Source organism: Micropterus salmoides, unplaced genomic scaffold (assembly GCF_014851395.1).
Source record: "Micropterus salmoides isolate LMB-PRFRI ecotype aquatic unplaced genomic scaffold, ASM1485139v1 Ms_hic_scaffold_9, whole genome shotgun sequence".
Lineage (NCBI taxonomy): Eukaryota > Metazoa > Chordata > Actinopteri > Centrarchiformes > Centrarchidae > Micropterus > Micropterus salmoides.
Window position 1 is genome coordinate 6,096,528 of NW_024044681.1, and position 27,697 is coordinate 6,124,224.

General features: G+C 46.1%; 1 protein-coding gene across 2 annotated transcripts; it reads right to left on the reverse strand.

Annotated features, from left to right (window-relative positions):
* Nucleotides 1-44: 44 nt before the first annotated feature.
* Nucleotides 45-27,697, reverse strand: siah2l (seven in absentia homolog 2 (Drosophila)-like). Of its 2 annotated transcripts, XM_038708867.1 has the most exons (4): nt 26,902-27,697; nt 16,040-16,282; nt 7,850-8,029; nt 45-3,925 (listed from the first exon to the last, which is right to left on the reverse strand). In XM_038708867.1, exons 1-4 carry the CDS (start codon nt 27,406-27,408, stop codon nt 3,554-3,556), a joined length of 1,302 nt encoding a protein of 433 aa, XP_038564795.1. In that variant the 5' UTR covers nt 27,409-27,697; the 3' UTR covers nt 45-3,553. The 2 variants fall into 2 exon arrangements, with proteins under 2 accessions (XP_038564795.1, XP_038564796.1); XM_038708868.1 differs by lacking the exon at nt 16,040-16,282 and having other exon boundaries at nt 26,902-27,688.

The window sequence follows — 27,697 nt, forward strand, 5'->3', positions numbered from 1 at the left end:
GAAGCTTTGGAAAACCTTGAACACAGAAAACAAGAAAACACAAATATAGAAAACTGCACCAATTTATTATATAATCATCACAGAACTGAGCAGAACACAGATCAACGATGAAAACTGTGACGACACCAGTCGCTCGTCAGATGCTAACCGAGCTGATCACCTTCACATAGAGCTGGCCAATAAAACTAACTTTCACCATATATTTATTCTTAACAATAAAACATGTTTTAAAGAATGTTTAATTTATTTGAATCACAAATGAATCAGCACTTATTTTTTCTATTAAGATGTTTATTTTGTTGACGAAAAAAAGATTTTACGAGAATAGTTCTGAATGTTCTGCCTCAGATTGTGAAGTGATCCACCGTTTGGCATCAAGTGTTTGTTCTGAATTAACCATCTGGTTTCTTCAACTTTCACTCGGGAGCAAAAATCATGCTTTTAATCTGAAAGAAATAATGATTTAACATTTATCCTGGTAATCATCGCTCTGCCCTACCTTCACATATTAATGAGGAAAATCTTCTTAAAGCTAAACAATGTTTTTGTAACACTGGTATTTTAGAGGTCTTTATTTTCTGAATAATAATTAAAAATACGTTTGCTGTAAAGAACGCTGGGATTTGGTGCTAAATACAAATTTCCTTAAAAGTCAAAACTCAAGTAAATATTCATTAATTCCTGGAAATGTACATGTTAACTTGTTTTCTTTCCCGTAGACAAACTAAATGAGTGGAAATTATCCAGAAATAACAGACTTGTAAAAAAGTGTTAACCACGTATAACATAATTAATTATATAATATTGTTCTGATCATCAGATTTAATAATTTGTGTCAAGTTGTTTTGTGGATTACTTTAAATACTACAATACCCATGAGCCTCAGCTGCTCTTGCTGTGAAGGTATTAGTTACTAAATAAATGACAGGTGTTGTTTTTAGCTTCAGCTCACCGTCAGAGGCGGATTTAAACGAATGTGAAGCTCCGTGATTGGACGTTTGTTAGTGAAATGCACCATGGGAGTCCTAGCTTCAGTTTTTTTTAATGCCCACAGGCTTGTTTTACCTTTTGAGTTTAAATCAAACAACGAGTTCTTCTTTTGCACTAATGTAGGCGCTTTTGATGGTCAACCAGGAGTGTTTCATGTCCGTGCAGGACTTGAACGCACCTCCAGCTTCACCTCTCTTCACGTTTTGGAAAATGTGAGCAGTAGTTTATGATGCGAGTCCCTGGTTTCCTTCTCCGTCCTTCTGGTGTATCAGTACAGATGTTGAGGTGAGACAATGCAGCAACAGAATTAACAACAAATGCCAGAAACACCCGAAAACAGCGAAACGATCAAACAAAATCATGTCTTTGTTTCTAGAAAATATACATCATTATTTCTTCATTTACATATATTCTAAAACATTTCGTAGAAAGTCGGCGGGTTGTAAAGTGGAAGTGTGATTATCATAGAGCTGCGTTTCCTCTGTTTATTATTCAGTGAAAATAGCGGTGTGCGTTCACACTGCAGCCAATCTGATCTAAAGGGAACCTTTGTTTCAATCTGGACCCTTTCCTGTGTTTCTGCATCTAAGTGAATAATAAGGTCAAACATAGTGACTGTTTCTGGTTCAACAAAAAGGAACTTGCTCTTTAAGAAAAGGTCTCTCTCTCTGTAGGGATCCTTTCTGTCTTGCTGTCAAACTCTGGCCAGATTCCCTTCACAAAAACAGAAGTTCTACCTCAGAACACAGGGGCTGCTGGTCGACCTCTGCCTCAGTCGGTTAGTTGTTATTTTGGTGTTTTAAAGGGTTACAAACACCAAAGTAACACAATAACACAAACACTAATCGAGGCAGTGAGATAAAATTACTTTTTGTTTTAATGGAGTCTGGCGGCTTTGACAAAAGCGATATAGAAACTGTTTGTTTAAACAAAAAGGATCTTTATATAATTGTCTCTCTCTGTAGGGATCCTTCCCATAATGTTAAAAACTTGTAATAACAATAAAAGCAGCAAAAATAAACTTTTTGACAGAAGGATTACGTTGCAGCCCTGTTTCACTGTAGCGCGCTCGCTCGCTCAGGTTAAAAACCAAAGTTACTCTTTAAAGCAACATTATGTAGTAATATTATCTTGCAGCAAAGCTTATACTGTGTGCATTGTGAGCTACTTCGAAGGATTCTGACATCTGTAACATTAAGTGCTCCTGCGTCTGTTGCTGATTAGCTTTGTTGGCTAACTCGCCACTACAAGTTTCAAGCAACATCATGCTGCTGCGGCCGCCGCCGAGCGAGCGAGCGAGCGGGCAACACAACCGGACGTAACGTTAGCTAACAGCAGAGGTGAAGAGACTGAAGAGGAAGCTAAGAAGAGAGAGACCAAGCAAGAGGCCGACGAACATTTGGCGAGAGCTTCCTGCAGTGTGAACGCACAACTAGCTTCTGTTACAGTGCAGGCTGCGGAGGCAGATGAGTCTTTGAAATTTATCCGATTTACTGTCGTTAAACTTCACGTCGTCTCCATCGGGGGTGACGGAGGAGGAAACACCGCCGAGGTCTGAGGGGTTAGCGGTTCACTTACAGACGTGTCTGTGGTCAGAGGTATGCAGTGAAGTCGGTTTCTTCCTGGTCAGGCGCTACAAAGGTTTAGAGACGAGGAATGTCCTTCTTCTTTTAAAATGTCCGTCCTTTGTGTCTCTGTGGTGAAGCGTCCCAGCTGGAGCTCCCCGGGCAGGATGAGCCTGAACAGGAAGAAGAGGTTGGCGGTAGAAAAGTAAGGCGCTGGCGGCTGAACAGGCGGATTACTCCTCCATTTCGCTGCTTTTATCTGAGATTAAAGAAGAATCAAGGATTAACAGCTCAGCGAAGGTCGAACGCCGACCTCCAAAAATGTGAGACGAGTCTGCCGAAGAGCGCGGTCAGTCCCCGTCCTACAGACCGCGGCGGGGATTTGAACCAGCAACCTCCCGCTCAGCCCGGCTCATTAAAGCACTAAGTAGATGAGGATGCGAGTTCACATTATTCTGCTTCACTGTAACTGCCAGCAGCCCCTCAGATTAGTTTCTTTAAGAATGGATTCACACAGAGAAGAACATTTTACAGGATTGAAAGTGTGTCTGCTGCCTCCTCTAACCCAGTTACAGGTCAGCTGACGAACACCAACGTTTCCCTGCAAAGATCAGAATATTGAGAACAAGTCGGGCCGACAGGGAGTCTGATGAGGCCGACGGAGGCTCGTGTTGCGGAAAAGAATAAAACCCGGCGTCCAGATGTCCCGCCGTGGACAGGCGGCGGCTGAAGCAGCAGGCCCGATCTGCCTGATGCTCTCCTCTTCCTCTTTTCCTCCGGTGCCCCAAACAGACATTACTCAGGGCGGCGCTCGCCTTTCCGTGGCGATTATTTGAGAAGTTGTCTCTCAGCAGCTTCAAATGTTGCACCACCACAGGACGTCCCTGTAAACGCTCAACACGAGTCAGAAGGTGAGCTCAACGCCTCCCACACTGATCCTGTGTTGTGTCTCCGTTGTGGCGTCCTCTGTGTGACTGCCGTTAACGCCGCTCCCCCGCTCAGCACATGGAGATGGTGACGTTGATCCCCAGGTTGCCGTTGTCGGCGAACAGATGCGCGATGGAGGTGTCAAACACCAGGCAATCGCTGTTCATGATGGCGGCCGCCACCCCGTCGTGGATGGAGCGCGGCGTGGCCTCCCAGGTGAGCCGGCGCCGGTTGCCGTTGAGCTCCAGGCGGTAGGCGAAGTTCTCGGCCTGCTTGCGGGTGCCGATGAGCAGCACGACGGCGAAGAACTGCTGGTGGCCTTCGTACTTCTCCTGCTTCTCCAGGACCAGCATGAAGTGGTGGCTGAAACACGACTGCATCATCACCCAGTCAACGGCGCCCGGCAAGTTGATGTCCGTCGCCAGGAAGACGATGTCCTCTCCCTGCGGAGAGACAGACATTACTACCTCTCAAAAACAAACGCTCAACTCTCCTTTTCTGTGTTACAACATTTGGCTTCCCGGTGATTAATGTGTTCTCCACGTTCACCATGACCTGCAGCCGCTGACCTGCAGCGTGGGCATGTAAAGGTAAAGCTCTGCCGCTGACCTGCAGCGTGGGCATGTAAAGGTAAAGCTCTGCCGCTGACCTGCAGCGTGGGGATGTAAAGGTAAAGCTCTGCCGCTGACCTGCAGCGTGGGCATGTAAAGGTAAAGCTCTGCCGCTGACCTGCAGCGTGGGGATGTAAAGGTAAAGCTCTGCAGCTGACCTGCAGCGTGGGCATGTAAAGGTAAAGCTCTGCAGCGTGGGGATGTAAAGGTAAAGCTCTGCAGCTGACCTGCAGCGTGGGCATGTAAAGGTAAAGCTCTGCAGCTGACCTGCAGCGCGGGGATGTAAAGGTAAAGCTCTGCCGCTGACCTGCAGCGCGGGGATGTAAAGGTAAAGCTCTGCCGCTGACCTGCAGCGTGGGCATGTAAAGGTAAAGCTCTGCAGCTGACCTGCAGCGCGGGGATGTAAAGGTAAAGCTCTGCCGCTGACCTGCAGCGTGGGCATGTAAAGGTAAAGCTCTGCAGCGTGGGGATGTAAAGGTAAAGCTCTGCCGCTGACCTGCAGCGTGGGCATGTAAAGGTAAAGCTCTGCAGCTGACCTGCAGCGTGGGGATGTAAAGGTAAAGCTCTGCAGCTGACCTGCAGCGTGGGGATGTAAAGGTAAAGCTCTGCAGCGTGGGGATGTAAAGGTAAAGCTCTGCAGCGTGGGGATGTAAAGGTAAAGCTCTGCCGCTGACCTGCAGCATGGGCATGTAAAGGTAAAGCTCTGCAGCTGACCTGCAGCGTGGGCATGTAAAGGTAAAGCTCTGCCGCTGACCTGCAGCGTGGGCATGTAAAGGTAAAGCTCTGCCGCTGACCTGCAGCGTGGGCATGTAAAGGTAAAGCTCTGCCGCTGACCTGCAGCGCGGGGATGTAAAGGTAAAGCTCTGCCGCTGACCTGCAGCGTGGGCATGTAAAGGTAAAGCTCTGCAGCGTGGGGATGTAAAGGTAAAGCTCTGCAGCTGACCTGCAGCGTGGGGATGTAAAGGTAAAGCTCTGCAGCTGACCTGCAGCGTGGGCATGTAAAGGTAAAGCTCTGCAGCTGACCTGCAGCGCGGGGATGTAAAGGTAAAGCTCTGCAGCTGACCTGCAGCGTGGGCATGTAAAGGTAAAGCTCTGCGGCGTGGGCATGTAAAGGTAAAGCTCTGCCGCTGACCTGCAGCGTGGGCATGTAAAGGTAAAGCTCTGCCGCTGACCTGCAGCGTGGGCATGTAAAGGTAAAGCTCTGCCGCTGACCTGCAGCGTGGGCATGTAAAGGTAAAGCTCTGCCGCTGACCTGCAGCGTGGGGATGTAAAGGTAAAGCTCTGCAGCTGACCTGCAGCGTGGGGATGTAAAGGTAAAGCTCTGCCGCTGACCTGCAGCGTGGGCATGTAAAGGTAAAGCTCTGCAGCGTGGGGATGTAAAGGTAAAGCTCTGCAGCTGACCTGCAGCGTGGGCATGTAAAGGTAAAGCTCTGCAGCTGACCTGCAGCGCGGGGATGTAAAGGTAAAGCTCTGCCGCTGACCTGCAGCGTGGGCATGTAAAGGTAAAGCTCTGCAGCGTGGGGATGTAAAGGTAAAGCTCTGCAGCTGACCTGCAGCGTGGGCATGTAAAGGTAAAGCTCTGCAGCGTGGGCATGTAAAGGTAAAGCTCTGCAGCGTGGGGATGTAAAGGTAAAGCTCTGCAGCTGACCTGCAGCGTGGGCATGTAAAGGTAAAGCTCTGCCGCTGACCTGCAGCGTGGGCATGTAAAGGTAAAGCTCTGCGGCTGACCTGCAGCGTGGGCATGTAAAGGTAAAGCTCTGCGGCTGACCTGCAGCGTGGGCATGTAAAGGTAAAGCTCTGCAGCTGACCTGCAGCGTGGGCATGTAAAGGTAAAGCTCTGCCGCTGACCTGCAGCGTGGGCATGTAAAGGTAAAGCTCTGCCGCTGACCTGCAGCGTGGGGATGTAAAGGTAAAGCTCTGCAGCGTGGGGATGTAAAGGTAAAGCTCTGCCGCTGACCTGCAGCGTGGGCATGTAAAGGTAAAGCTCTGCCGCTGACCTGCAGCGTGGGGATGTAAAGGTAAAGCTCTGCAGCTGACCTGCAGCGTGGGCATGTAAAGGTAAAGCTCTGCAGCTGACCTGCAGCGTGGGCATGTAAAGGTAAAGCTCTGCCGCTGACCTGCAGCGCGGGGATGTAAAGGTAAAGCTCTGCCGCTGACCTGCAGCGTGGGCATGTAAAGGTAAAGCTCTGCCGCTGACCTGCAGCGTGGGGATGTAAAGGTAAAGCTCTGCAGCGTGGGGATGTAAAGGTAAAGCTCTGCAGCGTGGGGATGTAAAGGTAAAGCTCTGCAGCTGACCTGCAGCGTGGGCATGTAAAGGTAAAGCTCTGCCGCTGACCTGCAGCGTGGGCATGTAAAGGTAAAGCTCTGCAGCGTGGGGATGTAAAGGTAAAGCTCTGCCGCTGACCTGCAGCGTGGGCATGTAAAGGTAAAGCTCTGCAGCTGACCTGCAGCGTGGGCATGTAAAGGTAAAGCTCTGCCGCTGACCTGCAGCGTGGGCATGTAAAGGTAAAGCTCTGCAGCTGACCTGCAGCGTGGGCATGTAAAGGTAAAGCTCTGCAGCTGACCTGCAGCGTGGGCATGTAAAGGTAAAGCTCTGCCGCTGACCTGCAGCGTGGGCATGTAAAGGTAAAGCTCTGCAGCGTGGGGATGTAAAGGTAAAGCTCTGCAGCGTGGGCATGTAAAGGTAAAGCTCTGCCGCTGACCTGCAGCGTGGGCATGTAAAGGTAAAGCTCTGCCGCTGACCTGCAGCGTGGGCATGTAAAGGTAAAGCTCTGCAGCTGACCTGCAGCGTGGGCATGTAAAGGTAAAGCTCTGCAGCGTGGGGATGTAAAGGTAAAGCTCTGCCGCTGACCTGCAGCGTGGGCATGTAAAGGTAAAGCTCTGCCGCTGACCTGCAGCGTGGGGATGTAAAGGTAAAGCTCTGCAGCTGACCTGCAGCGTGGGCATGTAAAGGTAAAGCTCTGCAGCTGACCTGCAGCGTGGGCATGTAAAGGTAAAGCTCTGCCGCTGACCTGCAGCGTGGGCATGTAAAGGTAAAGCTCTGCAGCGTGGGGATGTAAAGGTAAAGCTCTGCAGCGTGGGGATGTAAAGGTAAAGCTCTGCAGCTGACCTGCAGCGTGGGCATGTAAAGGTAAAGCTCTGCCGCTGACCTGCAGCGTGGGCATGTAAAGGTAAAGCTCTGCAGCTGACCTGCAGCGTGGGCATGTAAAGGTAAAGCTCTGCAGCGTGGGGATGTAAAGGTAAAGCTCTGCAGCTGACCTGCAGCGTGGGGATGTAAAGGTAAAGCTCTGCAGCTGACCTGCAGCGTGGGCATGTAAAGGTAAAGCTCTGCAGCTGACCTGCAGCGTGGGCATGTAAAGGTAAAGCTCTGCCGCTGACCTGCAGCGTGGGCATGTAAAGGTAAAGCTCTGCCGCTGACCTGCAGCGTGGGGATGTAAAGGTAAAGCTCTGCCGCTGACCTGCAGCGCGGGCATGTAAAGGTAAAGCTCTGCAGCTGACCTGCAGCGTGGGCATGTAAAGGTAAAGCTCTGCCGCTGACCTGCAGCGTGGGCATGTAAAGGTAAAGCTCTGCCGCTGACCTGCAGCGTGGGCATGTAAAGGTAAAGCTCTGCAGCTGACCTGCAGCGCGGGGATGTAAAGGTAAAGCTCTGCAGCTGACCTGCAGCGCGGGGATGTAAAGGTAAAGCTCTGCAGCGTGGGGATGTAAAGGTAAAGCTCTGCAGCGCGGGGATGTAAAGGTAAAGCTCTGCAGCTGACCTGCAGCGTGGTGATGGACTTGTGCGCGTGCATCAGGTGCGGCATGACGGCCTCCAGCGAGCCGTGCCACTTGCAGGTAGCTCCGGGACACGGACAGGTGTATGGCCTGAACTCGCACACCTCCTCGTGATCGGGCTTCTCGCTGTGGTGAAGAGTCAGCAGGCAGCCGGCCGACGAGTACTGCAGGGAGGACAGAGAGAGAGAGAGACGGGCTGAGCTGAGAGGACGTGTTCATTGGATAAACCAAAGACTGGCACATTTTACATCAACCAAACCACAGTTTATTATAAAGACACAAGCAATTAACAGAGTATGTGTGTTATCAACCGTCAAACATCCGTAAATGTGCACCATAACGCAGCAGAAGAGACTCCAGCACCTCCAACAAGCCTTTATTTGGGATCAGTAAAATCATTAATACATACAGAAATAAAAAGCTCTGTGGGACTGTAATCGGCTTTGAGCTGGACGTCATCACGTTAACATGCTCACAGTATACTTCTGATCGACGGCGTAGGTTACGGGGCTACGCCGTCGCCTGATGTGCACCTCCTCCAAAATGTAACTACACGTCGAGTCGATGCGGACCGTAAGCTCTGTGATTGGTCAGCTGGGTAGCCTCGCAATGCCTCCGAGCCAACCGGAAGTACCCCACGCTTTGTAGTAACATTTACTAGTGGCCAAAACGGTGGCTGTAACACAGTGATCGATATGTTTGACCTTCGCAACCCGAGCGAAATGACTCGTATCGCTATCAGAATGATCCATTCGGTCGGTAACATTTTAAAAGGCTTCACCAACCGCATGTTTACAATTTTACCCCCATTCACGTTAGCGAAGCGCTAAACCGGAAGTTAGCCTGCTCAGCCGGCAGAAGTCACCACAGTGGACGCTGCAGCGCTGCTGCTGACTAGCGTTTGCAGGTGTAATTGCAGAATGACGGAGACACCGACGCACAAGTATAAATGCATAGGTACGCACGTAGACCCTACGCAGGATTATAAATGGGCCTTAACAATGCTAACGTCATGATGTTGTGCTGCTACAATATTCACCATCTTAAGTTAGCGTGTTAGCATGCTAACATTAGCTTATTAGCAGTAAACTCAGAGTACAGCTGGGCGTTCCAAAAATGAACTAAAACCATGGCTGACCGATGCTGATGCACACATCTGCACCCTCAGCAGTGCCCCTGATGTGCCTGTATAACACTGGCAGCATATTTCTACATCAATTTACATGCAGAACAGGTTTTACTACATGATAGTATTATTTAAATTTAAATACATGCAAATATACTTTATGTCGTCTTTTAGTTTATGGTTTATCCTTTACGATGTGTATATGTCTGCCATTGTTGTGTGACGTCATTCAGCTGCTACTTGTGAAGTCGGAGGAAATATTTTAAATCGGAGTTCACAAGTAGGAACTCCGCCATCAAGTGGCGTTTTTCTGGTCCTTTTTCTAGTTGGAGGTGCAGGAAGTTCAGAGTTGCCTGTAACGCAGCATCAGCATCATTTGTTCCGCCATAGCTTCAAAATTAACCGAAATTTTAACATTCAAGACTTCGAACGCTGTATTTCCGCCGCTGCTCCCCGCTGCTGTAAACTCGTGCGCTCACACACTTCGGCATCCGACTTGAGACAACCACTTTTCTTTTGAGGCAACTACAGTAACGTTAAGGGTTTGAACAGCGTTTAGTGTTTCCACTGTTTCTCGTTTGTGAGAATGTGATCTTGCTAGCCGCTAAATTTGGAGTGCACATGTATTAGAGCCTTTATGGTAAATGCAGTTTACCATAAAGCAGAGCGAGCTGACGTCATTTTCTCTCACCAAGTGTTACAGTGTGAGAGTCTGACCTGAAGAGAGGCTTTTAAATCTTCACTACGAGCACAACTTGCAATATGATCTATCAAATCGCACCGGACTTGGTGAATGTAGTGTGAGGATGCACAAAGTCCAGTTTTCAAAAAAGGCGGTAACACAACTTATACAGTATGGAAATAAGATTAACTGGATTCTATTCACAGGAAGTATGAAACATGTTACATGTGTCCGTTAAAAGTAAAATAAAATGTTTGGGAAATTACTTACAAATTATTCTTTGATTTAGGGTTGCTGGAAAAACATTAACACAAAATTGTTAACAAGAGTCTATGAGTTCTTCATAGATCTAGCCTCTTTATTTTGCTTTTAAAGTGCACCAAATCAATGCACTTAATTTTAAATTGTACAAATCTTTCTTCCGGGGCTGCATGGACCCGGACCCCCCTAGAGGGTTGATGTCCACCCACCACAGTCTCACAAAATGTGAGGGGAACATGAAGGTCTGGACAGGCAGACCTCATCACCCACAGGGACACGACAACAATATGCGACAACAGGACTACTTGTCTGTAAAACTTCATGTCTTACTCTCTAAAAAGAAGTTTCAGTGACTTGGAGGCCGACGGAGGCCACGTCATTAATGAGGATGATGTTCAGCTGCTCCTGTGTTTGACAAAAGGCCCTTAAACCATCTGTGAGATCAGATCTTTACAGCCGGTTTCTAATTTTCATTTTCTTTGTGAGAACACAAATATTAGTTTTTCTATAAATGATATATCAGAAGGGTTGGGTATCAAGGACCGGTTCCAGGTTGGAACTGTTACTCAATTTCAAAGAACCGTAGAACCAAAGACGTCCTCAAATGTCTTGTTTAGTCCACAACACAAAGACAGTGGAGGAGCAAAGAAAACAGAAAAACACATTTACAAATAATGGATTTATCATTGCAGCTCTTAAAATGAGCTTAATATTTTCAAAATAAATCTCTGTATGCAAACTGATATATTCTGCCCGTCTCCAGTGTCTTCTCCCGACAACGACCTGCTTCCTGCGTATTCATTTACTGTTTGTAGATGATCCAGAGGAAGCTGTGATATAAATACAGAGTAATGGCTGCAGCTTTCTCCTCACATTTTCTCAGACGCCGAGATTCTTCCTCCTGCCTCCCCCCCTCTCTTTCATCTTGAAACAACACAGCGGCTATAGATAAAGCAGCAGCCTATAGCAGTGGTGGTGGTGGTGGTGGGGTAATCGAGAACGGTAAATGAGGTATGAAAACGGCAAGGCGACGAGGAGCTCAGGGAGACAGCGGTACTCTAGGGAGGCAGGCGGCGGTGTTAGTGATGCTGTTTGAACATGGCAGAGAGAGCATACATAAACATGAGGAGAGAGAGAGACAAGACCATGAGAGGAAATCAGTCTCACTTCTGAAAAATTGCTACGTGAAAAAAGGCTGTTACAGTTTCCTAAAGTTTGAGGTGACGTCTCAAAACCCCAAATAACCAATTTACTGTAGTAAAGCAAGTGAAAAACAATTTTTGATTGAGATAAATCTCTTGAATGATCTAAATAGTTGATGATTAATTTATCTATCTGCTAATCATCATCTAATCATTCTCTGCGGACAGACACCTCTCCAACACGTCCTCACAACTAAACAACAAAACTGTTGGATCGTCAAGTGTCCTAAAACGACATGGACAAGCGTTGGCAAGAACCAGTCCAGCGCCAGGCGGACCTTAAGTCACATGACGTTTATCATGTGGTAAACATGAAACTGTGGTACTTTGGTCAGGATTAGGCACCAACACTACTTGGTCAGGATTAGGCACCAACACCCACCACTTGGTCAGGATTAGGCACAAACACCCACCACTTGGTCAGGTTTAGGCACCAACACTACTTGGTCAGGTTTGGGCACCAACACTACTTGGTCAGGTTTGGGCACCAACACTACTTGGTCAGGTTTGGGCACCAACACTACTTGGTCAGGTTTAGACACCAACACTACTTGGTCAGGTTTAGACACCAACACTACTTGGTCAGGTTTGGGCACCAACACTACTTGGTCAGGTTTGGGCACCAACACTACTTGGTCAGGTTTGGGCACCAACACTACTTGGTCAGGTTTGGGCACCAACACTACTTGGTCAGGTTTGGGCACCAACACCCACCACTTGGTCAGGATTAGGCACAAACACTACTTGGTCAGGTTTGGGCACCAACACTACTTGGTCAGGTTTAGGCACCAACACTACTTGGTCAGGTTTAGGCACCAACACTACTTGGTCAGGTTTAGACACCAACACTACTTGGTCAGGTTTAGACACCAACACTACTTGGTCGGGTTTGGGCACCAACACCCACCACTTGGTCAGGTTTAGACACCAACACCCACCACTTGGTCAGGTTTAGACACCAACACTACTTGGTCAGGTTTGGACACCAACACCCACCACTTGGTCAGGTTTGGACACCAACACCCACCACTTGGTCAGGATTAGGCACCAACACTACTTGGTCAGGATTAGGCACCAACACTACTTGGTCAGGATTAGGCACCAACACTACTTGGTCAGGATTGGGCACCAACACTACTTGGTCAGGTTTAGGCACCAACACTACTTGGTCAGGTTTAGGCACCAACACCCACTACTTGGTCAGGATTAGGCACCAACACTACTTGGTCAGGATTAGGCACCAACACCCACTACTTGGTCAGGTTTGGGCACCAACACCCACCACTTGGTCAGGTTTGGGCACCAACACTACTTGGTCAGGGTTTGGCACCAACACTACTTGGTCAGGGTGTGGCACCAACACTACTTGGTCAGGGTGTGGCACCAACACTACTTGGTCAGGGTGTGGACACCAACACTACTTGGTCAGGGTGTGGACACCAACACTACTTGGTCAGGGTTAGACACCAACACTACTTGGTCAGGGTTTGGACACCAACACTACTTGGTCAGGGTTTGGACACCAACACTACTTGGTCAGGATTAGGCACCAACACCCACTACTTGGTCAGGATTAGGCACCAACACCCACTACTTGGTCAGGATTAGGCACCAACACCCACTACTTGGTCAGGATTAGGCACCAACACCCACCACTTGGTCAGGGTTAGGCACCAACACTACTTGGTCAGGATTAGGCACCAACACCCACCACTTGGTCAGGATTAGGCACCAACACTACTTGGTCAGGATTAGGCACCAACACTACTTGGTCAGGGTTAGGCACCAACACTACTTGGTCAGGGTTAGGCACCAACACTACTTGGTCAGGTTTGGTGGGCACCAACACTACTTGGTCAAACCTCGGCCTCCCGAGTGAAAGTCCTGAGTTTATTTGACGCATCCACCCCACCACCTTTTTAGCCAGACTTTGTCGCTCTTTATACGACGTCACCTGACTTCTTCTGCCACTAGAGGTCGCGGCCTAACAAAAAATGTAAATACGGGTCGTAATAAGCTGTCAGAAATATGTCAGAAATAATGAACAGCATGACAACTGGCTTGACTGAAGTTTGTTTCTACAGGAGGAAACAGGAACAGGCAGAGGGAGGATGACGGATGCTGCCATTTATTCATGACCATGTAATTCCGTCGTCTTTTCCTGGTTTTGTTTACTCAGGGCTGGCGACACGTCTTATTTACAAAGACACCAACCCAGAATCTGTCAACGGGAGAGAAAACAACAACAATGCAAATCTGCAAGGACATGAAACCACAAACATAATAATATCATAACTATTTGAATCACCTGGAACCAGACTAACATACCCTCACAAGAAAAAGCTCGTGTGTTTAGGCTGACAGTATGGCACAGCTTGATCTATTATTATCATCTGGAATAAAGATCAGAATAATCATGTGATGAAAGTAGAGGAAGGTGACACAGCAGGAGGTTCACTGCTCGTCTGATTAAATATTCATCAGCTGCAGCTTCCTGAAAAGGGCAGCAGGCTGGAAGACATTGCTGGATTCACTTAGACCAGACTGCTGCCGGTTTTCTGCTGTTTTAAGAGACGACAACAACGAGAGAGTTAAAAACTGACGGCTGCTTTATGACGTGACATTCATGTGGCTGTTAGTGGAAACACTTCCACCTCAGACTGATGATCAGACAACATGTCAGAGGATTTAGACTTGTCCCAAATAAACACACACACACACACACAGAGGCGATATGAATCCTCTTATCCAGCTGCATTAATGAATTTTTAAGGGATTTAGGGAAGTAAACCTGTGCAGGGCTCCCATCAGGACTTCTATCTTTGTGAGAACCAATTTAAGACCTCGACAGTGAGGACATCTGTCCCGGTTCTCAAGTTAGAGTTACAGTCAGGTCGAAGTTGCAAACAGCAGACAGACACAGCTAAAAGCCAGTTTCGAATCAACGCTGTAGCCTGACGCACACCTCCCCAAAAATGTAACCACGCGTTGTGTCGACGCAGACAGCAAGAACTGTGATTGGTCGGCTTGGTAGCATCGCATTACCTCTTAGTCCAAAGGAAGCGCTCCGTCCTTTGAGGCCAATTTTACAAGCGTCCAAACAAGCGGCTGTAAAATGGCGGATACATTTTTTTGGAGCATCAAAACAGAATTTGATCCATTCGGTCCGATAACTAGAAGAGCTGCGCGGTTTTATCAACTGATTTAATCGATGAATCGTTTCAGCCCTAGATTGAGCCTCGACCCCTAGGTGCGTGCGACCTCTCACAGATAGCAGTTGGATAAAAGCGTCAGCTAAATGAGTAAATGTAAAATGTAAATGTGTAGAGTTGATGCAGAAGTTTAAACTGGTCTTTAGAGAGCAGCTGGTGAACATAGTGGAGCATTCACTTAAACTAAAAGCTAATTTATGCTTCAGATCTACGCTGTAGCGCGACGCGCGCCGACCCAAAGATGTAGCTACACGTCGCAGTGACACAGACCACAAGGACTGTGATTGGTCGGCTTGGTAGCTTCGTCTTTCTTCTTCTGCCTCAACAGGTTCACGGGTCGTACACAACATCTCCTCCGACGTCTTCTCTCGTTTTTGCGTTTTAGTAATTTCACTCAAAGTAACTCCAACTCCAACTCCAACATGTTCTGCTCACTTTCAATAACCCTACAAAGAAGAAAAAGTAAAGTAACGCGAGTATTAATGCTTAAAACAGCACGTAGTCCACGCCGTTAACACCGTGTTAACGTTCACCAAATGAAGTTCTGTAGAGAGACTAATAGGGCTCTTCGTCACTGTAATCTCAACATTAACAGATTAGAAACCTCCTTGAGTGTCGCCATGTTTAGTTCTGTTAATATTGAATATCTCCACTTTCATCACAGCTGCTCGTCTACGTGAACGTGTTGGTAAAATTAAAGCTGCAGACGGCAACGCTGGAAAATCCAGCGAGAAACACAGATATAGCCGCAAAAAAGTTCCCACCTAACCACTCCCCAAAACACATGGTCATGCACACTGAGGTAGAAAGGCCAGTCCTACCACAGCGCCAGATCCCGGATTTTCTGTCCGAGCATTTGATGTATAGGTTGCTGTCAGGATGTAAAGACAATTCTCCCAGCTGTAAGTTCAGCATGATATCAGTGCGTCCTCACAAGCGGAGAACTACAAAGATGTGTTGAGCCGTTTAAACCATCAATCAGTTCATAAAAATAAACATAAATCATTACATTAGTTTGTAAAGCCTGACAAATACTGAATTTCTGTTTTTGCCACAAACACAAACTTCACGTTGTTTTACAGAACAGTGATCCAGAGGCATTTAAGACCTCACACATCTCTGACATTCCTCTAACTGATGCTGATCCAGATCACATCCGTCAATATGTCAGCCCGGCCGGCTCGTCCATCTTCCTGTTTAACGTAGTAGTTTGATTCAGTAGCTTCACCTTCAAACCTCCCTGCATTCTAATATCCAGTGATTCACTCCGTCTTTCTGATCCAATAATCCAAAAAAAAAGCACGTTAAGAACACAATCACATTAACGGCTCCACTATATCCTCTCATATTAATATTTATCTTTAACCAGAGGGCGAACAGCTGCAGCTTTCAGCAGCTGACAAATCCCCAACACCTTTAACCAGCAGGAGAAACTAACCTGATCCTGAGCTCAGCAAGAAAAACACAAACCTCGATCAATACCAATCAGGCTGAAAGCCCCGACTGAGAGCGTGTGGTGAGATCATGCTTTGATTCAGAGCAGCTCAGGGTTTTTTCTTTACATTCGGTTTGTTTAAGATCAATAATGAAAAAAAAAGGTCAGTCTTCTGTCGCTAGCGCCCCCTACAGGCCGCAGTGTTGCTGTGTGAGAACAAAACAAACGTCCCGATGATTTCTCTCAGGAGGCTCACCTGGCTGCCCGGCAGCGGTTTGGTGCGGCCGACAGGGCGACCGGCTCGGCCCCTGACCTCCAACCCCTGCTGCTGCTGCTGCTGCTGCTGCTGTCCTGCGTTAGCGGTTAGCCCTGTGGCGCTAGCTGAACCGACTCCGTGGTGGTGGCGGTGCCAGCCCAGCAGGCAGCGCCACTGAGCCAGCTCCCTGAGGAGGGGCAGGCAGGAGGCCGGACACAGCATCGAACACACACACACACACTGCTGACACACACACACACACACACACACACACACACACACACACTTTGATTACTTTCAAGTTTTTACAGTCCGGGAACAAGAAGGAGAGCAGCTATCGAATGTAGGGATGCACCGGAATTAAAAATTTTTGTCCGAAACCTAATATAACGAAAAATTTTCCTGATTTTCCTTTTTCCATTTCTTTATTTTTTTTACCGCTGCATAAATTAAACAGTCAAAATGTGCTTTTTCCTCAGTGTTTCCCACAGGATGTGGAGAGACTATGGTGAGGGGGTCCGGGGCCCGAGAGGGTCTGGTAAAGTAAATTACATGAGTCCATTTACCTTTAATGGACACATGTAATATGTTTTATACCTTCTGGGAATATAATCCAATTAATCTTATTTCCATCCTGAATAGACGGGTTTCTTGTGTACAAACACTGCTGGACGCGCAGCCAGGGGGCAAAAGCGCTTCGGTAGCCTCTCAGAAGACTGTAGTCAACCGCTGTAATCAACGTAGATTACGCATTGTTTTTAAATTCTTGTTGACTTAAGCGTTAGTGTTGTTGGAGTCCCTAAGTAACTTGCTGACAGGGTCCCACTGTCAACCGCTTTTACCAGAGTTTGTAGCGTGGACAATCTGGATTTATAGTCAAGGAAGGGTTAGAGTTAAGTGTAAAAAAAAGGGGGGATAGAGTGGGAGATAGATAGATAGAGTGGGAGATAGATAGAGTGGGAGATAGAGAGTGGGAGATAGATAGAGAGTGGGAGATAGATAGATAGAGTGGGAGATAGATAGATAGAGTGGGAGATAGATAGATAGAGTGGGAGATAGATAGATAGAGTGGGAGATAGATAGAGTGGGAGATAGATAGAGTGGGAGATAGATAGTGTGGGAGATAGATAGTGTGGGAGATAGATAGAGTGGGAGATGGATAGATAGAGTGGGAGATGGATAGAGTGGGAGATAGATAGTGTGGGAGATAGATAGAGTGGGAGATGGGGAATCAAAGGAGTAAAATAAGCAAAGGGAGACCTGCCTGTTTTTATTTTCTAATTAACTTTTAAAACTTTTTTATACCCTTTTTTATAACCCTAGCCCTTTGTTGCTTATATCTTTAATATAAAGCACTTTGAGTTACCTTGTTGTTGAAATGTGCTATACAAATAATAAACTGCCATTTCAGAGATGGATCTGTTTGTTTGTGTTTCATTTTGCATATTAATAGAACATGCGTGACCGCTTGCTTGATTTTTTTTTATCTCAAACAGTGGCGTTAAGAAATGTTATGTACTGTAAAAAATCACACTCATTGCTGCTGTTATGAAAACGTGATTAGTTAAAAAGTCGAGAGGGACCTGCTTTGTTTTTTATTATTTTTAAATAGCCTATATGATCCAGCATCCTCTGGTCTGACAGGCTGCAGTGTTTTCACTTCGGCTGCTTGTTGCCTCCTCAGGTTCATTATTGTTCCAGTAAAGTGGATTCATTTCTGAAATGCGCTGCTGAACAGGTTTCCCGTCACTTTTAAGGACTGGGTGCGGTGGTTGAAAGTTAATTATAAAGCAACGAGTAACGTGACTATTTGCTTTTAATACCCAGTAACAAGTAAAGTAATAAAGTAATAATACTTTTTAAATGAGTAATAAGTAAAAAGTAACTTTTGCCCAACATGTGCCGCGAGGACAGGGCGCTGCTTTCTGACCCCTGGTTGCGCGCGCATCTCGGTGATTATGTTGCACAGAAACCCGCCTATAGACACCTTATTTTGAAAACCGGACGTTGTCACATGTGTTTCCTCCTTGCGCTAAGTCCATCCAGTCCGACCCGGTTTGATAAAGAATGTTGAATGTGGTTCTCGTACGGCGTAACATGAAGACTTCACAGCCTCTCTTCATACTAAAAAGACAAACTGACAGGATAAAGTCTCTAACCTGCCTGTCAGCTCGCTCTGGGCCACTTCACTTACCGTAAAGGCTGGAATACGTGTGCACTCCAAATGTAGGTGCGGCTAGCTCCATCTCCTTCTCACAGATGAGTGACAGAAACACTAAAAGCGGTTCTTTTCTAAGAAGTCTGCCACAGATGGAGCGGACACTTTAAAATTCTTCCACACTGCAGACATGGCAGCATGATTCTTCAGTAAAATTTAATCGGTCTTTTGATTCATTAGGCCGAACACAGAAAGTAATTTTTTTGCTATTTTCGGCCGATTAATCTCGGTCGCTGAACATTCGGTGCATCCCTAATCGAATGCAAAACAGAGCCGCTGCTGTGGTCTGTATTAAAGGTTGATTGAATGAAGTGGACTCCAACAACACTAACTTTAAACGATAATATACTTTCATGAAAGTTAGTAAAGCAACGACACTGGTCTAAATGATTATTGTAACCTGTTTAGCGGCAGAGCTACACGTCGGTTAGTTTCAGACTTTTAAATGTGGATGTCTGAGGGTATTTGTCCCTCTCTGTTCACCGTACATAACCAGACAGGCCGGAGGACACAAACAGACGGCCAGCAGCTGTTCAGACAGACTGCAGAGCCTCGTGGAGATCATATAGCAGAGAGATTAAAAACTACAGCAGCCAGAGAGTCCACACTTTGGTATTCCTGTGATCTAAATACGCCATAACAACATGAACACATCGCTGCTTTAATTCAAAATGCATTTAAATAAATAATCCAAGGCTGGTCTAAATACATAATGACTTTATCTAAACAATCCTCCACTCAGGTCAGTTTGTAAAAGTGAAACAGGGCTGCAACGTAATCTGATAACATGATGGGAAGGATCCCTACAGAGAGAGAGCTTTGTTTAAAGAGTAAGATCCTTTTTGTTTCACCAGAAACTTATCCAGAAAATTATTGTTTTTGTCAATGGAGTCTGGTGGCTTTGACGAGATTGACTTTCTGGTTAAACCAAAAGGATCTTGCTCTTTAAACAAAGCTCTCTCTCCGTAGGGATCCTTTCCATAATGTTGTCAGACACTTGTAGTAACAATCTGAGCCTGTCAGCGGCAAAAACAAGCTCTTTAGTTTAGTTGTTTTGGTCTTTTCAAGGAGTAAAATATCAAATGTCACCAAACTTATACTTACAATACAAACTATACAAAAGAATCCAAAGTTCTCAAATGTTTAATGTCTAAAAAAGAAAAAAAACTGCTGAACATGAACTCTACAAGGTGATTAATCTCACATTTGATGAACTTAAAAAAGTAACCAGCAGCAATCTTGGTTATCAATTAATTTATCTATAAGCTGCCTTTCTCTGTTTCGCTCTGTGTAAACAGACAAAACTATTTTAATCAGTTAATCAGGTAAATATCCCGCCATAATAATGAATAAAAGAAGCTACAGCCTTATTGCAGGCCTGTACACAATGAGCCGATTCATCAATTAATCTAATCTGAAAAGATCCATCAATTACTAATGAATATTAACGATGATCGTCTGTTTATCAAACATCAGCTGGCTGCAGTTTGTCCAACATTAACAGACTCACACTTGATAATGACTTCACAGATAATCAAACACAAGAGCTAATAGATAATCAATCAGCTGCAGTGACACACACACACACACACACACACACACACACACACACACGTACCTAAACAGAGGCAGCAGTAATGCAGCTGAAGCTCGCTCGCCCGCTCTCCCTCTCCTGCTGCAGCAGCAGAAGAAAAACAACAACAACAACAACAGCGGCTTTCTTCTTCTTCTGTGGTGAAAGAACACACAAACAGACCGACGACACACACACACACACTCAGCTGTGTGGCGTTTGTCCGTCTGACCGAGCGGCGGTGAATAACAGCGACACACACTCTCTCTCTATGCTCTCAGTAAATGTCTCTCGACCTCTCTCTCCTCCTCTCTGAGCGGCAGAAAAACCTTCCTGCCTCCAACCGACCGCACAGCACCGTCACTGAGACGCTGCAGCACGCACACACACACACACACACACACACACACACACAGTGGGGGCGGGGAGAAAGAAAGCAGAGAGGAAGAATAAAAGGGGGAGTATCGCTCCTCCTCCTCCTCCTCCTCCTCGCATCTGTCGACAGACACACACCCTGCAAGAAACACACACACACACACAGAAGGACACACTGATCTCTCTGCACACTCTGCAGTATGTAAAATAATGTGTGTGTGTTTCAGTCTGAAACGTGAAGCCAGTGCAGAAGTGCCTTAAACCTGCGATCGACGGTTTCTGGTTAAACAAAAGGGATCTTGGTCTCTCTGCAGGGATCCTTTCCCTAATGTTGACAGGCATAGAACGCAGGAGTTGCCGGTCTGCCGCTGCCTCGGCCACTTAAGTTTGTTGGTGTTATTTTTGTTTGTGATACCGTGTGAATTTGTTGTTGTGTGTTTTTAGAGGGTCAAAAAACCAAGAAAGTCACATGACAACACAAACTAACCCTGGTAAACAAGAGAGGCAGAATTACTATATTTATCAATGGAGTCTGGCGATATGGTGACAAAAAGGATCTTATTCTTTAAGAAAAGGTTTCTCTGTGTGTAGGGATCATTTCCATGATGTTGTCAGACACAAACTCTAAGAGCAAATGGATGTGAAATGAAAAATAGACACATATTCAAGTGATTTGATTAAAACAGTGGTGATAGAATAATAAAAACGGTTTTCAATCATCATTCACAACCCAAAACTGGCATTCATCCTTTAAAGCAGGTAGCCTCAAGCGTTAAAGTAACAAAAAATAAATAATAAAATGGAGTCTGGTGACTGAGGAGAGCGATTTAGTGACAAAAAGGATATTACTCTTTAAAAAGCTTTTACGTTGCAGCGCTGTTTCTCCATCAGTCACTTAGACAAAACAACAAAGGACAATAAGAAACAATACTGAACTCAGCCTACTGAGGATTCAGTTTCAGATCATATGACAAAGAGCTGCATTAACTCCTCACATCTGAGAACGGGACACCAGGAAATGCTTTGACTTTAAATGTATATATTTTTTATTATTTTGTTATTTTTCTGAGAGTGTCGGCTGTAACGTGTGGATCTCTCCTCTGGGAACCAATTAAGACAGGAAACGCTCTGCATTACCTAAAGACTGCTGCGTATGTTCAGCTAACAAGCTCTTATATCCCCCATATGTAACATGAGGGTCTGTCTACAGCAAGCGGGAACCTCCGGGTCTCAAAATGAAGCCTTAAATTAGCAAGATTTGGAGGATCTGTGCTCTGAATATCTACTAGCATGTTAAAAACTCTTAAATATCTGTATCAGCCGCACACAGAGCAGTGCAGCAGAGGCCCGGCTGCCAGCAGCTGCAGGCAGGCGCTGAACTCTGAATACAGATGAGATTCTCAGGGTTTGAAATGGAAATGAAGAAGAGCAGCTTCAGCGTGCCGATATCAGCAGCAGATGCAAGCTAATTGCAGATAATTGCTGTATCGTGTTTATAACAGCCGATAAATGACAATTAAAGAAAGAAACTGAGAGACGGATCCTTCAACTGACAATTCTTTTCATTGCGGATTATTTACTTGTTTGATGGATTAAGCTCTTTGATCTGTACAATGTTAGAAAACTGTGAAAAATGTCAGTGTTTCCCAAAAGATGAATATCTTGCTGTCAGAGAGGAGCAAAGATACCAGAAAATATTCAGATTAAAGAAGCTGGAATCAGAGTATTTTTACTTTCTTTTCTAAAAAAATTAAGAAAAATTTACTCAAACCGATTAATCAATTATCAAAATTGTTGGCGATTAACTTAATAGTGGACAAATAATCAATGAATCTGTACTTCAATCATGTTATGAGTGTTGTCGTTGCACGGTTTGTCCACCAGAGGGCGCTCTGCAATCAGCTGACACAATCAGCTGTTCAACGTCCTGTTTGTACATGTCAAGTTTATTTTTAAACTGCGTTTAAGTACTGGGTTTCTGAAAATAAGATTTAAATATCAGAAATCCCCGATGGGTTGGGCTGAAGTGATCACCAATGTTCCCATAAAGACAACTAAAGCATTTCCTGTAAAGTCACCACGCTGTCAGAAGTGAAGAACGCTACACGCCTGGACCGGCTTCACACCTCAGAAGAGCTGGAACGTTACTCATTAATCAGCAACAGCTATTGATTGGATTTTTTTAAGCACAAATGCCGAAACGTGAACTTGGGATATTTGTCTACCAGGCTGTGATGACAGAGACACTACGTGGCCAAAAGTATGTGGACAGCTGAACCATTACAGCCACGCGTGTTAGTTCATCCTGTTATTTACAATATGATGTTTAACCAGGTTGTTCCTATCTCTGTACTAGGGGTGTGACGAGACACTTAACCCACGAGTGGAGATTCGAGATCACGAGATCGAGACACACAAAAATAAAGTTTTATAGCCTAACTACAGCAGAATATAAGGGCAGCTCTCAGATCAGTTTCTCCTGTAGATCAACTCGTTTAATATCTGCTGAGTCCTGATTCAGTCTTCCCTCCTCTTTGTGTCTTTGTTTGGGAAAATAACCTCTTTAAATGTGCACGTGGCTCCTTTTCACCTCAATGAGAACTAAATTCATTTTAACTCAGTTAGAAACTCCTGGACTTTAATAGCTCCTGTGTTTCAGCAGATTTTCTGCTCATGGTCAAAACTTTCTGCATGTTCTAGGGGTCTAACGGTACATATCTTCTTCCGGACTGTTTCGGTATAGGACTTTGCATTCGGTGCACATGTGCAGTTTCCACTTGGACGTAACACGTACGACACAAGCAGCCGCTTTAGCCCCGCCTCTCGCTAACTAGTGACTTAAGCATCTCGGCCAGTGCAGAGAAGCCAGAGCTTTAAGAGCCTCCCTTATTGTTCAGGTCTTCTGTTTGGGAACACTTCGGTTTCCTAGTGAAATACAACAACGGACAAGTCGATAAGACGAAAGCAGCGGGCCGACTTTTCTCACTAGTGATCGGGTTTGTTTCTGGCAACACGTCAAACTTGCTAACTCACGAAGGAGAACGTCACTGCAACAAGGGAGAAAAATCGAAAAACGAGCACAGTGCAAATGCACAGACTTTAGAAAAGTGTTTTTTAAATCTGAGCAGGCCTTCAAGCCGGGATTGATGATGCTCAGACGGAATAAAAGAATAAGAAGAATGCTGAAGTGTAATCCATATTATATATTTTATTAGCTAGATGTGATATTGTTTTGAAAATATTTTATTTAGTGGAGAACTTGTTAGTATTTTATTTCTTATTCTTTTTTATTTATATTATTTATTTATTTATTATGTGTAATTTGGAAGTTTGTTTAAAAAATTGTAAACTAATTTGGTTGTTTACAAAAGTTTATAATAAACCAGCAGCAATTTAATGTTTGCATTTTTTGCCCCTTACTGTACGGAAAATAAACCGAACAGTGACTTCAAAACTGAGGTACGTACCGAACCGGGATTTTTGTGTACCGTTACACCTCTAGCACATTCAGAGACTCTCCCACATATCTGTGCTCACACGTCCACCTACATGAGGCGGGTCATGTGACCTGACATCCCCACGTCCACCAGAGATATCAGATAAAAACAAAAAAAGACGGTAATGTTCAAACCATCCTGCTCTACCGTTCCACCCGTTTCCGATCAAATGAACCTGGTAAACCAAAGATAACAGGTCTGCCCAGCCTGACAACTAAATTGTAAGGCCATCGTGAACAAGGTGTCGCGATGAGGACACCAGGAGCCCTGCTTTCACCTTTCACCTGTCTGCTGCTGCTGCTGTTTAGGGTGTACATTTGTTGGGAAAATGACACGTGGAGGAGGAAAATGTTGACTGTAAATTGGTGATGTATAAAAAAATACTTTCCCTCTGGGGACATAAAGTCCAAAGTCTTACTGGCATCCAGTGTTTGGCTCAGAGCTCGAGACCAACAGCGTCCTGTCAGCCTGGGGACAATACAGAATATTCAGAAAATATTCTGTAGGACGCCTCCAGGACGAAAGGGATGTGTGTTTATTTAATACGATCACTTAGCAAACGACAAACTGAACCGACCGACTGCAACGGAGGCCGTCTTCTCGCGCTGTTACTACAGTCATCTGTCTTCTCAGTCACAACCGCTATCTGACCTCTCAATCACGCCACACATCAATCTACTCACGCAGTAAAAATCAAATCTATATTCTGATAACGCCAACGAGAATCATCTCAACTTGGCATATGGCGTGATTGTAAAGTAACCCCCCCCCCCCCCTCCCGTGCACGCTGTGACCATCAGACTCGCTGGTAGAGTTTTGCATTATAAAAACTAAAACCTGAAGCACAATCTGGCTCTGTTTGGGACTGTGAGCTGCACTTTCTCTGAGCTGCAGAAGTTAATATGTGGATTTGTGCAGAGATTTCCGCCTGATTGGCAGTGTTGGTTTCGGTTTGTACCTCTGATTAAGTGCAGAGCGCTGGTCTCATCCAGTACAGTCAGCAGAGTATAGGTCAGGAAGACTTTTAAAAAAAACATTAAGAATTCTCATTAAATAATGATGTTAGTCTCATAATATTACGATTTTCTTCAGGACACATAAGAGAACTAAACTATGTAGGAGAGATTCTAGTGCAGAAAGTTTTGAACATGAGCACAAAAGCTGCTGAAACAAAGTCCAGGAGTTTATAACTGAATTAAAATTAAATAACTTATCATCGAGGTAGAACAGTGCCCCAACAGACAACTTTTCAGTTTTGTTTGAATCAAGCAAAATAAATATTATTTATCTGATCAATTTAACATCTATAGAGGATAACAACAAAGTAAAGAAACAACATTTTGATTTTGGGACACTTTACATCAACTTCAGGACGCTTCAAATAGTTTTTCAGGACGGTTCTGGGACGGACGTGAAAAAAAGGCAACACTTTTTTGCCCCCATTCATCATGAGCTGAACTCAAAGATCTAAGACTTTCTCTATGTACACAAAAGGCCCGTTTCTCTCAAATAATGTTCACAAATCTGTCAAAATCTGTGTTAGTGAGCACTTCTCCTTTGCCGAGATAATCCATCCACCTCACAGGTGTGGCATATCAAGATGCTGACCAGACAGCATGGGGATTGCACAGGTGTGCCTTAGGCTGGCCACAATAAAAGGCCTTAGGCTGGCCACAATAAAAGGCCTTAGGCTGGCCACAATAAAAGGCCTAAGGCTGGCCACATTAAAAGGCCATAGGCTGGCCACAATAAAAGGCCTTAGGCTGGCCACAATAAAAGGCCATAGGCTGGCCACAATAAAAGGCCATAGGCTGGCCACATTAAAAGGCCTTAGGCTGGCCACATTAAAAGGCCTTAGGCTGGCCACATTAAAAGGCCACTCCAAAATGTGCAGTTCCATCGCACAGCACAATACCACGAAAGTCACAGATTTTGAGGAAGCGTGCAGTTGGCAGTGAATTGAATGTTCATTTCTCTGCCATAAGCCGTCTCCAAAGGCGTTTCAGAGAATTTGGCAGTACATCCAACCGGCCTCACAACCGCAGACCACGTGTAACCACACCAGCCCAGGACCTCCACATCCAGCATCTTCACCTCCAAGATCGTCTGAGACCAAAGAATTTCTGCACAAACTGTCAGGAACCGTCTCAGAGAAGCTCATCTGCACGCTCGTCGTCCTCATCGGGGTCTCGACCTGACTGCAACTTCACACAGCCATTGAAGAGGAGTGGACCAACACTCCACAGGCCGCAGTCAACAACCTGATCAACTCTGTGTGAAGTAGGGATGGGACGCTTGCTACTGATGTGTCGACGCTGTGTCGAGATCCCGAAGCGCAGATGTTTCTAAACACTGCTTCAAAGCGTGGTTCAAAACGTCAATGTCACGTGACCGCAGTGAAGCGAGGCTTCGGTGCATTTCAGCCCTGTTTCGACAGGCGGCGCACCTGCTGCTTCTACGCTTGATTCACAGTGTTTGGAACAAACCGCACATCAGCCTCTAACTCATTTGACAGATTTGTTCCAAGGACAAACAATCCTTTGATTTATTGGAGTGACGTGCTGTAGGAGCTATATCTGCACCTGTAGGCCAAAAAAATACTTTTGCCAGCAACAAATGTTCCATGTGACCAAATTTTTCCAAGGCTGGGGATTATGGGAATTATGGAAAAAAAAAACGACTCAGCCTCAAAACAGCTGAATATAATAATATAACTTAACTCTATAATTCTATATCTGACAGTGAAAAGGGGCAGTGGAAGTAATATAGTAACATAACAAGTTAGTCTAGTGCAGATCTCTACTTTATAGATGCTTGTAAAGTTTCTGCCACATGTAAATATAAATGTTTCCCCGCTTCAGATCTTTACTCACAGCTCTCTCTGCATCTTTCAACAAGTTATCGATTTTAAAAACATAAAAGTTTCTGCTCCTCAACATGAAAAGTGTGTGACTTCTAAACGTGTCCTCAGGCTCCTGAGAGACACTTTGCTGAAACCCCGTAGGGGCCAAACTCAACAGGTTTGTTTGGGTCCCTGTGACGTCACAAGACACGTGCACACACACACCTGCCGGCGCCAGCTAGCATGTTGTTGCGGAATAAAGGAAGTTGTGAGAAAAGTGCACCAAAGTGAGCAGTTAGCTTGGGTGTGAGTGGGTCGGCACGTGCCCAGGCGCGTGTCTGTGTGCGCGTGGTTTACCTTGCAGGGGAACGGCAGCGTGGAGGCCACCTTCTCCATGGCCAGGTTCCGGATGCTCGGGGTGAGCGGGCCTCGGCAGGTCGGACAGCAGCTCAGCTTCTGGCGGCACGGGTTGCAGACCAGGTGACCCGCCTGGCACTGCAGGATGGGCGGCAGGACGTAGTCGAAGCATACCGGACACTCGAACAGCGCCGTGAGCTCCGGGGACTGTCCGGGCAAGCCGACCGAGATGAGGGACGCAGCGGAGGAAGGGGCAGCGGAGCCGGACGCGGCCACAGAGCACACACCGGCGGCCGCTGCTGCCGCTGCTGCGGCGGCCGCTGCTGCTGCTGCTGCGGTGGTGGCGGCGGCGGCAGCGGCGCCCCCCGAACCCTTTCCTCCGCCTGCTTTCCCGGACCCGAGTCCTCCACCCCCGGCTCCGGCCCCGAGTCCTCCACCCCCGGCCCCGGACCCGAGTCCTCCACCCCCGGCTCCGGCTCCGGCTCCGGCTGAGGACGGACGGCTCATGGCAGCTGCGGTCCGTCTCCCAACGTCATCTACTGTTTACTACCGGACGTCGTTCCCGGGCCCCCGGAGACACAACATGGCGTCTGCGCCCGCTGTGATTGGACGCTGCGTCATAGATTGACAGGGCGCTCGGCCAATCAGAGAGTGGAGTCGTGTCTCTATGCAAATCAGCTGCACGGCATAAAAAAGGAATATTTCATCAAATATTCCGAATTTATCCGATTTTATATAAAGCCTGATTTGGTTTTATCTGTAAACCAACACGTAAATACAAAATAAATAAATAAAC

Excerpts from the sequence above, each read along its gene's own strand:
- siah2l (XM_038708867.1), bottom strand. The coding sequence starts at position 27,408 with ATGAGCCGTCCGTCCTCAGCCGGAGCCGGAGCCGGAGCCGGGGGTGGA. Across the intron at positions 8,030-16,039 it reads AACCGCTGCCGGGCAGCCAG|TACTCGTCGGCCGGCTGCCT; the intron begins GTGAGCCTCCTG and ends TCCTCCCTGCAG. Across the intron at positions 3,926-7,849 it reads AGTCCATCACCACGCTGCAG|GGAGAGGACATCGTCTTCCT; the intron begins GTCAGCTGCAGA and ends GTCTCTCCGCAG.